The sequence below is a fragment of the Aotus nancymaae genome, unplaced genomic scaffold (assembly GCF_030222135.1).
Source record: "Aotus nancymaae isolate 86718 unplaced genomic scaffold, 86718_ANA_hifiasm-v0.15.2.pri h1tg000043l, whole genome shotgun sequence".
Taxonomy (NCBI): domain Eukaryota; kingdom Metazoa; phylum Chordata; class Mammalia; order Primates; family Aotidae; genus Aotus; species Aotus nancymaae.
The window spans coordinates 8,519,625-8,534,129 of record NW_026988457.1 but is presented as its reverse complement, the minus strand read 5'-3'; the positions used below and the strand labels follow the sequence as shown (position 1 = coordinate 8,534,129).

Here is a 14,505-nt window from a genome sequence, read left to right as displayed (position 1 = left end):
GCCTCGGAATGCTTAATCCTCATAGCATGTCTGTTTACAAAATCAGTTTTGAAGAATGCTTGAAATAGAGATGACACTTTTAATACTCTCAACAAACGTTCCAGGTGAGTATGTCAGCCATGATCATTAGTAAAAAAGTCTGACACGTGGTTATAAGACAAGCAGTTTATTCTTTTAAAAATGTTGGACAATATTACAAGCTACTAAAGTCTAAGGAAACCTAAATACATTTACATTTTTCAAATGTCATCTATAGCGTAGCAACATTAGTTGATCCAGCCTGCAGAAACCTATGAAAATTAATGGCACTTCTGATGTGGAGGTTAAGGCCCAGAAGTGCTTCCATTTGGAAACTTACTGTAGCGGAAGAACTGCAGGTGGTTCCATGAGAGACACATGCAGGTACCTGAAACAACACCCAAAGCAAGGTCAGCACGAGCCAAGGACTTCGGTTTTATAAAATCTCACTTAGGCCACAGAAAACTTTCCAGTAGTTTTAACAGAATGGAAGGAAGCTGGCTGACTATAAGTATTAAGAGCTAACAAATTATAAATCTAGGTCTCTTCAAATTTATTTGCAAATTTGTACATGTAACCTTATATTTCCAACCTGGCACCAGATATACAATTTAACCTATTTCTAATTCTGACCATTACTATAACCCATCAAGCTTTAAATAGAGAGTTAAGATATGAAAATGTCAGTGACTTACTTTGAAGCCTTATACTTCTCCCTAATTGCTTGCTGAGGTCGATGGGGTATGCTAAGGAACACTTTATGAAGCTCACTCAGACAAGGCACAATTTCGCTTAAAGAATACCCTGTAAATGCAGCAAGGGTTTCTGGCTAATCAAGACAAAAGAAAAAAAATTTCTTCACATAACTTTATATTAGAAATCTGAAGATAATCAATGTGAAATAAAGCAATTAGTTCCTTAGTAAATATCCACATTCATCTCAAAAGAAACCAGAGCCTCCTTCAAAGACTTTAGATGTAAAATATCAGAAAGAACAGCCAGGGCTCTAAATTTTGTCATATTATAAATGTATAATGCTCAATTTGGGGCTGGATCACTTTCCTTGTTCCCTCATGAGTGAAATTTTTACTGGTCCTTATAGAGCCCTGCTTGCCTGCCCATTCTATTTGTATACAAGATGAAAAATTTTTAGTCAAAACACTACAGTGCTGGAATAAGAATTACTTTTAAAAAAGTAAAAGAAAATTAAAAAAAAAAGAAAAGAAAATGCAGCAGAAAAAAGTAGTAGCATTCATGAAAATAAAAGTAGACACCCCACTTCTTTTAGCACAACAGCAAGCCTTCAGAACCAAACCTAGGGGGTTCCATTTCTGATGTTGCCACCTTCTTGGGCAAGAGGCCACACTACCGCCCTGTTGCCTCAAAAGCCTGAGGTGCAATCTTCCGGCCATTCTAATTGGACCCAGGATTTTTTTTTTACCGTAGAGGGTAAAAGTCAACAACTTTTGCTTGAAGCAGTCAATGACTGTACCTCAAGGGCCCTCTATGAATAACAGTGGGCATCGAGGTTTCCAGGCCTGCTTCTGTTGAAGGAGCCTGTGATGTTATCTCCTTGACTTCCTGCAATCTCACTCCTCATAGAGTGAAGCCATAGATTCAAAGCCATAAAGACTGACCTGCAAGATTCAGCAGCATGTTGTGGTCTGCTGTCAAAATGACCGGCTCCTTATTAAACTAACTTTCCCCTTAAGACGCAAGCCCATTCTAGATAGACCTTGGATTTCATCCAGAAAGAAGTTAGAATCTTACCCAAAAGTGCTTGTTCACGGTATAGTTTGCCAGGCAAAAAGCTGCTGCAGCTATCAATGAAGGAAGATATTTCAAGAATGGGTCCGCTTCGAGTAGACTCAGCTCTGCTACATACTAAGCACAAGAGAGGAAAACACATTGGAATTAGAAATGTGACTAAGGTCACAAGTAAGCCTGGAAATGGCAAGGAAATAAATGGTATCTTATCTTTGTTCAATCAGCATCTACAGAAATAGATGCTCAAAATTATTGACTGGGTTAGTAATTGGTATGCCTGCCTATAACAAGAGTAACATTTATGTTGTAGTAAAATGTCTATATATAAGGATTTGGCCTACTCACAAAGTGTAGGTGATAGGTTACTTTTCTTATGCTAGTAGGATGGGTTTATGCTGGTGAGAGACAGTAGCACTGCTCTGGCAGCTGGAATTGAACAGAGATTTTTGCCAAAAGACAAAAACTTTAAAGCTATTAATCTATCAGGCAAATGCATGCAGTTCAGAGACTAGGGCAGCACCAGTGGAAACATCTCATATTAGAAGAAGCATAGCAAGACATGTGGACATCCTTCTTACTCTTTGCAAAGCACAAATACCGGATTATCCTAGATTACGGTGGCTGGAAACTCAGTTGATCAAACCAATACTTTAATGCCTTCAACTAAACTTCTGTAACTCCAAACAACCAATTAACGCTCATTACTTAATATATTAGGATGAGATCAGAACCATATTAAACTACATTTACTTTGTTCACATTCTTTTTTCTTTCTTTCTTTCTTTTTTTTTTTTTTTTTTTGAGACAGAGTCTCACTTTGTCACCCAGGCTGGAGTGCAGTGGCGTGATCTTGGCTCACTGCAACCTCCACCTCCTTGGTTCAAGCAATTCTCATGCCTCACCCTCCCGAGTAGCTGGGACTACAGGCATGCACCACCATGACTGGGTAAGTTTTATATTTTTTGTAGAGACAGTGTTTCACCATGTTGACCAGGCTGGTCTCGAACTCCGGACCTCATGTGATCCACCCACCTCAGCCTCCCAAAGTGCTGAGATTACATGTGGGAGCCACCACGCCCGGCCACTTTGTTCTCATTCTATAAACCTAGGAGGTTTCGCTTGTATGTGGTCTGTATTCAATAAGGGAACAGTTTCCAAGCTTAAATTTTTAAATAGTTGGGTGATTAGACAACCTGTGCCTGCCAAACATAGTCAATAGTAACGCCTTGTAACCAGAAGCTGGGTTCTTAAAATTAGCTCTCTTTCAACACCGAACAGTTTTTCTGGGCCTGTGGAGAAAACACTGAAAAGGAAAGAATAACTGAAGAATGATTGGGAAAGGCTGATTTTTATGCTCCTTGGCACTGGAAGTTCCCAGAAGTCATGTGGCGTACACACCTTAGCCAGGTTCTCTGTTCTGATGCACACTCCTTGTCGCCTCAAGTACTGAAGGAGAAACTGGTTGGTGGTTGGTACCGTCAGATCAAAAGCTAGAACTTTCAGAAGCAAGCGTTCCATTCTTAACAGTTGTTGTTTTGTGTATGTATCATCAGTTATATAGACAAACTCGTCTACTTCGGGAGGATATATCTCTTCATATTTCCTGGGAAAGGAAGAGTTTTTGGAAGTAAAACTTGAAACCCATGGTTCTACTGCCTGTGATACCATAGCCAGGTGTCTCTCCATGACCCTTGCAAACTTACTTTGCAGCCACATATCCGCTTAAATACCACTAAATGGAACAGGGCCATGGAAATATTAAGAGCTTATTTCCAGACTAAGAACATGATTATTACAAGGATATGTTATATTTACTGCTAGGAGTAGTAACAGGAACAATTTCCAACTGAGAATTTTAGGTTTGGGCCTGTGACACACTGAAAGATTCCAAATGACGGACACTATAGGTAAATTCCTACTCATTCTACAGACCTCAAATCATTTCATAGAAAAAAGTGTTAGCATCAACACAATGACAGAAACAAATTCCATAGGCCTCTATTTTTAAAAAAGAAGCTGTTCAACTTTCTCCACTGAATAAGCAAATGATGCTTATAGCCAAGAGATATAGTGATACAATTTTACTATGATCAATTTTTTCCTTCTGCCTTTGTTTCTACTTTCTTTAGGGGAATTCTGGCGTTTTTACGCATTGATAAGGAATGTTTGAGACCAGAAGAACAGAAAAGAAACGACCACTTAGCGATAGGTCACTTAAAGGTACCTCAGCCACAACCCAGCTCTCTTTTCCCACACAATTAGGTAATGTTATGAATGACTGATAGTAACAGGAACCAGTTGAAGTAGTTTATTCACTGTAACCAAATAAACTGTTATTATGAGTCATTTGCTAGGACATGAAGATAGCTTTTTGTAACGACACTGTCTTTAAATAGGACCTCTACTTAGATTAGAAAACAGCCAAAGGCTGCACTGCAAAATAGTTAAATTCGATACTGAATTTGAGCTGATGGCTGCCTTAGTCATGACATTGGACTTGTTGCTAAAAATCTTAACCATGTGATTGGAGAGTAAACGTGGTAAGATTCAGTTTCTCAGTCAACCCTGTGGGGAGGATGATCTTCTATCAAAGGAAACATGAATGGTTTAAATTATCAAGCATTGCATTTCTTCAACAAGAAATGGAGGATAAAAATTCAGTGTTTTGACAGGTGATAGATTCATATTATTCAAGTTGAAAGAACACTTACGAAGCCAAAAGAATAGCTGCCGTTCCTACGAGCTGCAATTTCCCTCTCAGAACAGACATACTTGAAAGGAACCTGTCCAGGAAGTTGACAGCCAGGTACAGAGTCTCTGCTCGAAGCTTATATTCTTCCCCAACCTCCACCAGCCAGTCCACCAGAATCATGCGCATGCCCTCTGTGATGTCCGGTTGCTTCTTCATGTAGTGTGCTTTGGGTCTGTGCCTTATCTGATTGGGGAAAAGGTTTTGATATTTAAATAGCTGCAATTTCAGAAAGATCATTCCACAATACAGTTGCTATTTAAAAATCTCACAAGCAAATGTTGGAAAGATCCTGATTTAGAGCCAAATAAATCTTTATCATAATAAGGAAGTGTAAATTTCTGGTTCTGTAATGTAAATTGGCTAGCAAATACCCTGGGATCGGGGACAGGGGAGAATGGCAATATGAATTATTCCTAAGAGTGAAATATTCAACATATAAATCCTTTGCATCATGTAGAAACAGTCCAAGCAATTGCTACTTGCCATCACAATTAGTTTTTCATAGATATCCTTATGTTTAGCTGTCATAAGAGTGCCATTCACTATCGGTTATGGACCAAGAGTTTATAATTTCTCTTAACAATAAGTGCTTGGCGTCCTGAAGATTGAAGTAGAAGGTACGAAAACTTACTTCAGCTTCTCTAAGGTACTGATAAGTTTCTTCAGCATATTCAGTCACATTTATCACATCTGTGTCAAGATCAGATATATCTTCAGGCTGGGAGTGGAGTGATGAATTTACCAGCATAGGGGAAACTGCAAGAGTTCAACGTTGTCAGATAAGTCATTTAATTTAAACACTTGTTCAGTCCACTAACCCTCCACAGGCAGTTGTGAATATAGTTATTACTTACTGTTTTCCTCTTACTAGTTACTAGCTATTGAATGCAGCAGACATTATAAATACAGGGAGCCATCAGCCATAGACAAGTCAGTTACCTGTGTCAAAATCCAGGTCTGACAGGAACTGCAGGTCTGACTTGAGTGCGATGGTATCTACTCCATACACATCCTCAAACGCCGTCCCCTCTCTGCCTGAGCAGCTGTCTCCATTGCCCTGCTCTAGGTCATCCATGTAGATGTCAAACCCTTGCTTGGGGGGCTCTTGGACCCTGCAATCAGGGAGCGCTTTCTTTCCAGCTGGAGGGAAGGCATTTTCTGATCCAGAAAAACATTTGAGTGTTGTGATCTCCTAGAAAAGGTTTAAATCTTTTGTTAGAGGCCACGTCAAAGACCACAGAGGCAATGTGAATGGGCATGACTCAGAGCAGCAGCCTGGGAAGGTAAGATAAATTCTAAACTGAAAAAATTGACAGTGGCAATTTAATTCCAGAAAATAGATCTTCAAAAGGATAATTTTTCCCCCTTTATCTTTGTCTACATTTGATATATGGAGAAAGAGCTACCTAAATTTTTAATCTATCTCACATAGGTATCGAAGAGAACTGAAGATTATAGAAAACCTATAGCTCTCTTCCAAAATGAAATAGGTACCGCATATAAAAGGAAAATTGTAAATTGGCTTTTACATTTATTGCATCAGAGATTTTTTTAAGTAGTCAGCATAACTCTTGATGCAGCTGCTGAGTTCCTACAATTCCTCTCCTTAAATAAATTTTTTAGCCAGAAGGCCCCTGTAATGTTTTCATTTTATACCCATTTATTAAGAAACACAACAATTTTGGAAACTCATGCTACTAAATTCTCTTATAAGCCATGGAACCTTTATATATGACTTAATGCATTTACTCTTGGGGAAATTTCTCAGTCACTTCTCCTTTTTCTCTACTCTTATAACATGAACAATGGGAACAACTGTGGTGCCACCACAGTGAACAAATACAATGCATCAAACACTGTTGCATATTAAGGTGAGCCATGCTAGATGGTGTGAATGACAGCCGAATCAGGGCAGATGGGCAAGCTCTATGAACTTGAACTATATTTATGCAAATGCTACCTCTGTCTACCACATTAGCATTTTGTTTATAATGTGTCTTGGTGTATACTGTTGAAGGCTACTTCTAAGTTAGTTTGTGGTTCCATAACTTTCCCTTTTATTTATTGAGTTAAATATGTGATTTATGTCTAGTAAGAAAAAGAACAATTACGGTAGCAATGGGGGGAAATCACAAAGACAACGGAGTCATAATCCTAAGTTACTGTAACCAGATAACCAGACTCCAAGTTACTGCTAAGTTTAACTCTTGCTACATAGATACTGTGTCCATAGGCTGAGACATATATTTAATAAACAAATATTTACTATCTACTATGTGCTAGAAGCTTTTCTAGTTGCCCAGATTTACTTTAGCAGTGAGCAAAATGTTGAATAAGGACTACCCCGATGGAGTTTATATTCTACTTGTGAGAGAGGAAGGAAACAAACTAGAAAAGACACAGTAGGAGCAGAGAGAGCAGAGTGAGACAGTCATCATAAAGAAAAGAGAACCCAATGAAGGACTTTCCATAGGCCAATTAAGGATTAGTTTTTATTAATATTATTTTTGGTTTAGTTCACTTGCCAAGGCTGATCTACAAACTGGCTTTTATTCAGAGACAGAAGCCACTGGAATTTTGGGCAAAAGAGAGGTTTAATCTTTTTATTTCTTAAAAGGATTATTCTGGCTGTGCAAAGGTGTGGAGAGTAAGTAAGCTAATCAATTACAAAACTTGAAAATTCTAAGTGAGACACAATAGGGATTTAATCCAGGGAAGTAACTGTAAACCAGGAAAAGCAAAACAGTTGTAGACATTTTAAAAAGTAGAGCTAACAATATTTTCTCATTAGATTAGATGTGGGGTGAGAGAAAAATAAGAATCAAGGAAGACAAAGGTTTGGAGGCTAAATAACAGGAAGGATGGATATTCCGTTTACTGAGATAGGAAAGACTTGGAAAGAACAGTCTGGGAGTAGGGAAAAGGATGGGGATTTTGGTTTACACAAGCCTGAGGTTGCCTATTATATGATCCAAGTGGAGATGCCAAGTCAGCTCCTGAATATGTGAGCCTGCAGTAGAGCTCAGAGGCCTAGGCCACAGACAGAAATATCGGTCATCACCAAATAAATAGTGTTTAAGTCTAGGAGACTAAGAGACTACTAAGGGAGTGAGTGCAAGATTTAGATCAAAGACTAAGCCCTAGGGCACTCTAACTTTTAGAGACTGGATATATAAGTAAGAATCAGGATATCAAAGAATGGCCGGTGAGCTAGGTAGAAAACTTGGAAAGAGTGGTGTTCTACAAGCTGAATGAGAAGAAATTATTTCAAGGAAAAAAGAATGACCAACCATGTCAAATAATACTGATCAGTCGAGGAAGGAAAAGACAACGAACTGAGTGAAAATAGAACAGGAGAAGAACTAGAGACAGAGAGCATTCATTCAACAAAGACTGTGTGCCACGATGGCCAGGCCCAGGCACTGTTCAGTGCATATGTCAAGATATGGCAAACTCTCAAGATGTGTGGTTTTAAATGGGACAGCTTCTGTGCCATTACTTAACTTACTTTAAGCACTTAAATTACTTTAATTGACATAACGCAAACAGTTCCTAGACCTATTTCCTTGGTATGACTATTTCTAGCTGGAAAAGGGACCAGTCAAGGTGATCTTACGAAATCAACTTCTTCCCTGTGGTCCAGATTCCAGGGCTGTAATACTCAGGGGGAGAAATTAGTTGAAAGGTTTTTACAATGGAAAAATGGCAATATATTTGTATGCTTACGGGTTTCACCCAGTAGAAAAGAAAAAAACTAATGAGAAAAAGAAAAGGTGCTAGAGTGACATCCTTGAAGAAACAAGAAGACATGAGTATATTATACACATGGGGGGGCTGACCTCCCATGAGAGCAGGGACATGGCAGACACATAACAGGATGTGGATCACAGAGTATATAGCACACGGGAACATGTGGAGATTCTCTTCTGGTCAATTCTATATTTTTAGGAAAATAGGATACAAAGTCATCGGCTGAGAGTAAGCATGAAGGAGGAGGTTCCTGAGGATTAAACAGAGAAGGAAAGGTACAAAATAGGTTTCTAAGCAGGTTGTAAAGGATAGGTACAGGAAAATGCAGAGGTGGCACCAGGTAACTTAAGAGGTTAGCAATTTGGAATTTAAAATGCAACCACCCAACATAGGCACAACTGACAATTCATAAGAACCAAGTCTCGAGCTTTAAGTTTTAAAAAGAAAACATTGCTAAGCAAATTAAAGTTTGTTAAAACCACTTCCACTCAATTTTCTCCAAAGCTTTGAACAGATCACATGAACAATCAGTAGATGCGGGGCTTCTAATCTAGTTTCTGTCATAACTTTCTTTTGACAGAGGCTTAAACCTTTCAGATGTTCTCACCTACAAAATAGGAAAGGTACAGCTTTCAGTCTGTTAAGGTATCTATGATCAGTTAAGTTCACACAACTAATATCTGAGGGGCCATTACCTGTAAGCACAGCTGCTTATTCAGTACTGGGGAGATGTCTGCTTTCAAATCGCCCTTTTTGGAGTAATCCAGTCTAGCCCGATCTAATCCTGATTTTAATACTATCCCCAATGAACACAGCTAAGATTATCCAGGATTGCTTTAGGCACAGCCTGCATCAGTGTGAACACTGCTCTGACCTGGAGGAATCCAGTTCCAGTTTATTTAGAAGCATTCACATTTCCTTTTAGCCCAGCCCTTAAATTACTTTAATATACATAATCCAAACAGTTCCTAGACCTGTTTCCTTTTTAGTGAAAAAATAACAAAGAAAATTAATCACTATTTCTAGCTGAAAACCTAACCCCTCAAGGTGTTCATAAGAAATCAACTGGCCAGGCATCGTCCTGGCTCACGCCTGTAATCTCAGCACTTTGGGAGGCCAAGGTGGGTGGATCACCTGAGGTCAGGAGTTCATGACCAGCCTGGCCAACACAGTGAAACCCCATCTCTGCTAAAAATACAAAAATTAGCCGGGCGTGGTGATGGGCGCCTGTAATCCTAGCTACCCGGGAGGCTGAGCTGAGAATCCCTTGAACCCGAGAGGCGGAGGTTGCAGTGAGTCAAGACAGTGCCACTGCACTTCAGCTTGGGCGACAAGAGTGAAACTGCGTGTTTCTCTCTCGATCGCTCTCTCTCATACACACACAAAGAGAAAGAAAGAAAGAGAGAGAGAAAGAAAGAAAGAAGTAGAAAAGAAAACGGAAGAGAAGAGAAAAAGAAAAAAAGAAAGCAGCCAGGCGTGGTGGCTCACTCCTGTAATCCCAGCACTTTGGAAGGCCGAGGTGGGTGGATCACGAGGTCAAGAGATGGAGACTATTCTGGCCAACATGGTGAAACCCCGTCTCTTCTAAAAATACAAAAAAATTAGCCAGACGTGGTGGCACATGCCTGTAAACCCAGCTACTTGGGAGGCTGAGGCAGGAGAATCGCTTGAACCCAGGAGGCGGAGGTTGCGGTGAGCCGAGAACGCGCCATTGCACTCCAGCCTGGGTAACAAGAGCGAAACTCTGTCTCGAAAGAAAAGAAAAGAAAGAGAGAAAGAAAAGAAACGGAAGGAACTTCCCCGTAGTCCAGATTCCTGGGTTGTAATACTCAGGGGGAGTTGTAGGTACAAGGGCAAGAGAAAAGTACCTAGCACCAAAGCAGGAGAGTCATTCTCCACAAGCATCATTCCCAGTGCGTCTGCGTCATTACCTGGCCACAGGTCCTCCTGTACTGCGTATTTTCAGTCAGCAGCCCTAGCACTGTCCTCTGCGGGACATCCTGGCCCACCTGGGCTCTGGTGAGTATCTGACAAGCATCGGGACCTCGGGCCACTGTAGCCAGCACCACTCCACTCTTGGGGTTGTTGCAGTGCATTGCCTCAGATTCCACGAGCTGCTGCTACCAAGGAAAGAGAAACAGACAAGCTGGTTAGTCAACCCCGTCCACCCGGGGCTCCAATGACACCGCCAACCACTAGGAGGGAGAGCACCAAGCAATGAGATTAACACCAAAAGGGTGTGAAAGGGTGTGAGCCACCGCACAAGAGATTAAAGCTGCTCTGAATCAAAACTGTCATTTGAATCTCTGAGGGGGGCTTTTTCCCAAGACCGCGTGGAGGGCTGGAAGGAGAGAAATAGTCTGACAAGCCTCCAAGTCGGGATACTAAGCCCCATGTTAACTGCGAGTTGAAATCTGTGAGACCCGCCTAGCCCTACTGAGATACTCATCTCCCCAGACCCCGACCAAAGATCCAGGGTACAGGACTACGGGAAAGCCCGTCTCCGTCCCAAGTGGCAGGCAGGGTGCGGCCCCGCGGCCTCCTCCCACCATACAGGAGGCCCCAAAACCTGCCTAGACCCCAAAGCAGGCCCCGGCGTTATCTTTCTGTGTGCCTGGAGCAATTGGCAAGCGCACTGGAGGATCAGGAGGCCTACAGGGCGGTGCAGGGCGGGGCCGGGAGGGGCAGGAGGGACCTAGTGTCGAGGGATTCCAGCCTGGGCGGCTGCGGGGCTCCAGGCTGAGGCCGAGCTGCCCACCCGCGTCTGTTGAATCGGCCTATCAGCTGCGCTCCCGGGCCTTCGCGGGGGCGTTTCCATGCCGACCGAGGCGGGTGTGAGCGCCCCGGGGCCGCATCGCCATGGCGACCTGCTCACCTGACTCGCTCTGGCTGGACGCGCCGCGACCCCTGGGCGTTCAGGCCCCTGAGGGTCCAACGGGCGGCGGCCTCCAGCTTTCGCTGCGCGTCTCCGCCCGGGCGAGCTGCGGTCTACCGCCGCCGTCGTGACACGTGCCCCCGGCCTGGGAGGGCGGACTCGCCCACCCCACGATTGCCGCGGCTGGGGAAGGGACTGTTTCCGTGACCCGTTCTCCCAACAGCCGCTAACTCCCCTGGCTAACGTCTTCCGCGCGGCCTGCTCCTGAGAACCCTGGCTCGGGAGAGCGACGCGGGGCCCTCGGGGCTGCCCAGGCCGGGGCGCCCTGCACACACCGGCCCGAGGGCGCGGCTCTCTCCGGGTCGGCTCACACATCTGCGTTTCCTGCCTGGCGGCGGCCAGGACACAACGACGCGGCCCCGAGTGCTGTCGCTACGGCGTTGCGCCTCTATCGCTGCGGGTCCTTGCGGGCCGCGCCTGTCCCGCCCGGCTCCCGGTGCCTGTGGCCTGCGAGGTGGGAAAGGAGATGTGGGGTTTTAGGGTCGCACGTGGTGCTCGAGGTCCCCACGAGAGGTCTTCCCCCGCGGGCTCCTGCGCAACTGCGAGAAGCCGGCCTGGGAATGCCAAGATTGTGGCCCAGGAAGAGGAAGGAACGCGGGCAACAGCGCTGGGGCTTGGGACGGTGAGGAGGTCGGTGGCAGCGCTCGGGGTGCTGGGGGCTGGGCGGGCGGCCTGGCCGCTTGGAGTAGGGGAGTCCCTGGGGTCCTTATACTGGGGGCTCCTGGAAACCCGGGGATTCGGACGCCTGCACAGGTGACTGACAAGCCAGGTGAAAGAATCGAACTTTATTAAAAGTATGTATATGTGTATGTATGCACACACACATTACCAGTGCTATAATGTTACTACTTTTGCTTTTTTTTTGAAATATCCATCCCTAAATCTCTAAATCACATCTAAAGTCTATTCAAATAGCCACTTTATGCAAGCAAGATTATCGCTGGTTTTCTAAGTGTGGATTATTAACGTTTTCACCAATCAAACTGAGTGTGGGCATTGTTTTAATGGGAAAATAGAAGTATTCTAACGAAAGCGAGGGTTGAAACCCGTGCAGTTGCGTCAAATATTAAGAGGAAGTTGGGAAGCATCTGGAGAATCAAGGCTGGATGCGGGAGGAAGGCAGAAGCGGATCTTGTTCAACCTGAAACTCATATCTATACGTTTGTCACAGACTTATATTCCTTGAGAGACAGCAGTCCCCCTTGCACCCCGGATTTCCTGTGTCTTTGAAGAAAACACGGGAACTCTGGTAACATCTAGATTGCCGCAACAGAGTCAGAAGCCGACGGGGACCAAATGCTCTGCTTCGAAAGGTGAATGAAAGCATTTCAGTCCTCTTGCCTGGAGCCACTGCCGGATGTTTTCCCGGGAGCCCTCCCCCACCTGCCGACAGTGTTGTGATTTCCTGGGACTCTGAAGGCCTCAGTGGCTAACTCTGTCAGGGACTCCGCAGCAAGTCCTGCCAAGAGCCCGAGTCGCTTGGGAGCGGCCAAGATTGGCTGCGCTCAGACACCTGGTCCTCTGTTCACCCTTTTTCATCTGATTTCCTCAGACAAAATTGACCGAAACCTCACGTTTTCCTTTTCTCCAAAACAGAGGCGATGGCGCAGTGTTTGCTCTTGGAACCTGTGGTTTTGATCCTCTTTTCTGGGATTGAAGCTGAAGCCAGGGTTGAGACCAGGGCGTGTAGGGAATGGAGAGCTCCCGACTCCTGCAGAGGCAGCTCTGAGGTTAGTTTTTCCTAACTCAGCTCTGACAAGGACCAGATGACAAAGCTGCAAAGGTGTCCAGTGACTTTCAGCCGTGTTTAGCCTTAAAAAAAAAAAAAAAAAGCCTTAAAATACATAACCAAATGAGAGCATCGGATAACTTAATACCCCTTTTCTACTGCTTCCTCTTATCTGAATGGCTGCAGCCTAATCCAGCCTTAATCTATAGGAAATAGGATTATTATGACCACCTTTCTTCCCTCTCCATCCACTTTGCTAAACTTGGCAAAGGGAAATGGTTACATAGTTATGATTGGTTTATTGTGCTGTCTTAGAATTCTACATTGTCGTTACAAGCCTCTGGTCATATTTTAAACAGGAGAGTGAGTCAGATAAACTGATATCTATGTGTCCATGTAAATTCAGATACGTGTATAATTTGTGCAATACTTATGGCTTTCTTGGCTTTAAAAACTATCTTCACTAAATGTTGTGTTTGAACAAGTAATAATTTATGACATAAAAACAAATTTAACTGAATAGGTCCTCGATTTTTATTTTAAAAATCTAAACTAAAAATTTGGCCTTAGAATTAAGAACAAAAGGAGCAGAGGGAATAGAAAGAACTTTCTCACAAATTAGGCAGTTTTAGTGAAATGTGTAATTATAATGTTGCTAAATGTATTTATACATTATACATTATAATCTAATCTTGATTTTGCAATGCACATTTATACATTATAATCTAATCCTGATTTTGCTATGCAAATAAGGATTAGATTTGCATAGCAAAATCAGCATTAGAATTCAAAGATAAGTAGATTTTAATTTTTTCCCCATCTTTAAATAAACTATATTTGGTAATATATTGAGAAGTAAACAATATAATTGCAAATACAACTTTCTTTAGTATCTAAAATATTTGGCATAACTTAAATACCAATATAACAGCTTTTTTTAACTTAAAAAGCTCATTGGTCAGCACTTCCAACCTGATAGTGAGTGCTCATCTAGCTTTAACTGTAGGATTAATTTTCAAATTAAGGATGACAGCTGAATTCTTTACTAGGAATTTTTAAAACCCAAAAGCCCTATTCAAATCAGCTCCCTTCCACAAATTACAATTCAGACAATCTTTTCAGTTTGCCAGAAATTACCTGGCATTTCAGAGGCAGTTATTCTATTACATTTGTTCATCCTAGCTAGTAATTAACCTCCTGTTGAAACATTCAGTTTTTGTTAATTATGAAATCAGGTTGATTTTCAGGATACACTGAAAGAGAGATGGAAAAAAACCAGCAAAGTTTATTTTAGGACAAAGGTCCATTTAGGGACATATTTTGCCTCTTCATAACTTGCCTCTGTCATTATCAGGTATACATTTAACTAAGAACATAGCTTAAACAGTAAGATGAGAGACAGATGTTGGAAAGAAACAAGGAACTAGCTGCAATTTGTGACATATTAGCATTTAGCTCTAGGGAAGATGACCAAAGGATTGAGCAAGTCCAGACCAAGACTGCTTCTTGAGAAGCAGTCAAAACTGTACACACCTTAAGAAGCATATTTCATCA

The 14,505-nt window shown here is 42.6% G+C and overlaps 1 protein-coding gene across 1 annotated transcript; it reads right to left on the bottom strand.

The window, feature by feature from the left end:
- Positions 1-288: 288 nt before the first annotated feature.
- CCNA1 (cyclin A1) lies at positions 289-10,401 on the bottom strand. Its single transcript, XM_012465515.3, has 8 exons — positions 10,219-10,401; positions 5,477-5,729; positions 5,169-5,293; positions 4,497-4,720; positions 3,184-3,388; positions 1,789-1,902; positions 714-847; positions 289-406 (listed from the first exon to the last, which is right to left on the bottom strand). Exons 1-8 carry the CDS (start codon positions 10,381-10,383, stop codon positions 355-357), a joined length of 1,272 nt encoding a protein of 423 aa, XP_012320938.2. The 5' UTR covers positions 10,384-10,401; the 3' UTR covers positions 289-354.
- Between the last annotated feature and the right edge of the window lie 4,104 nt (positions 10,402-14,505).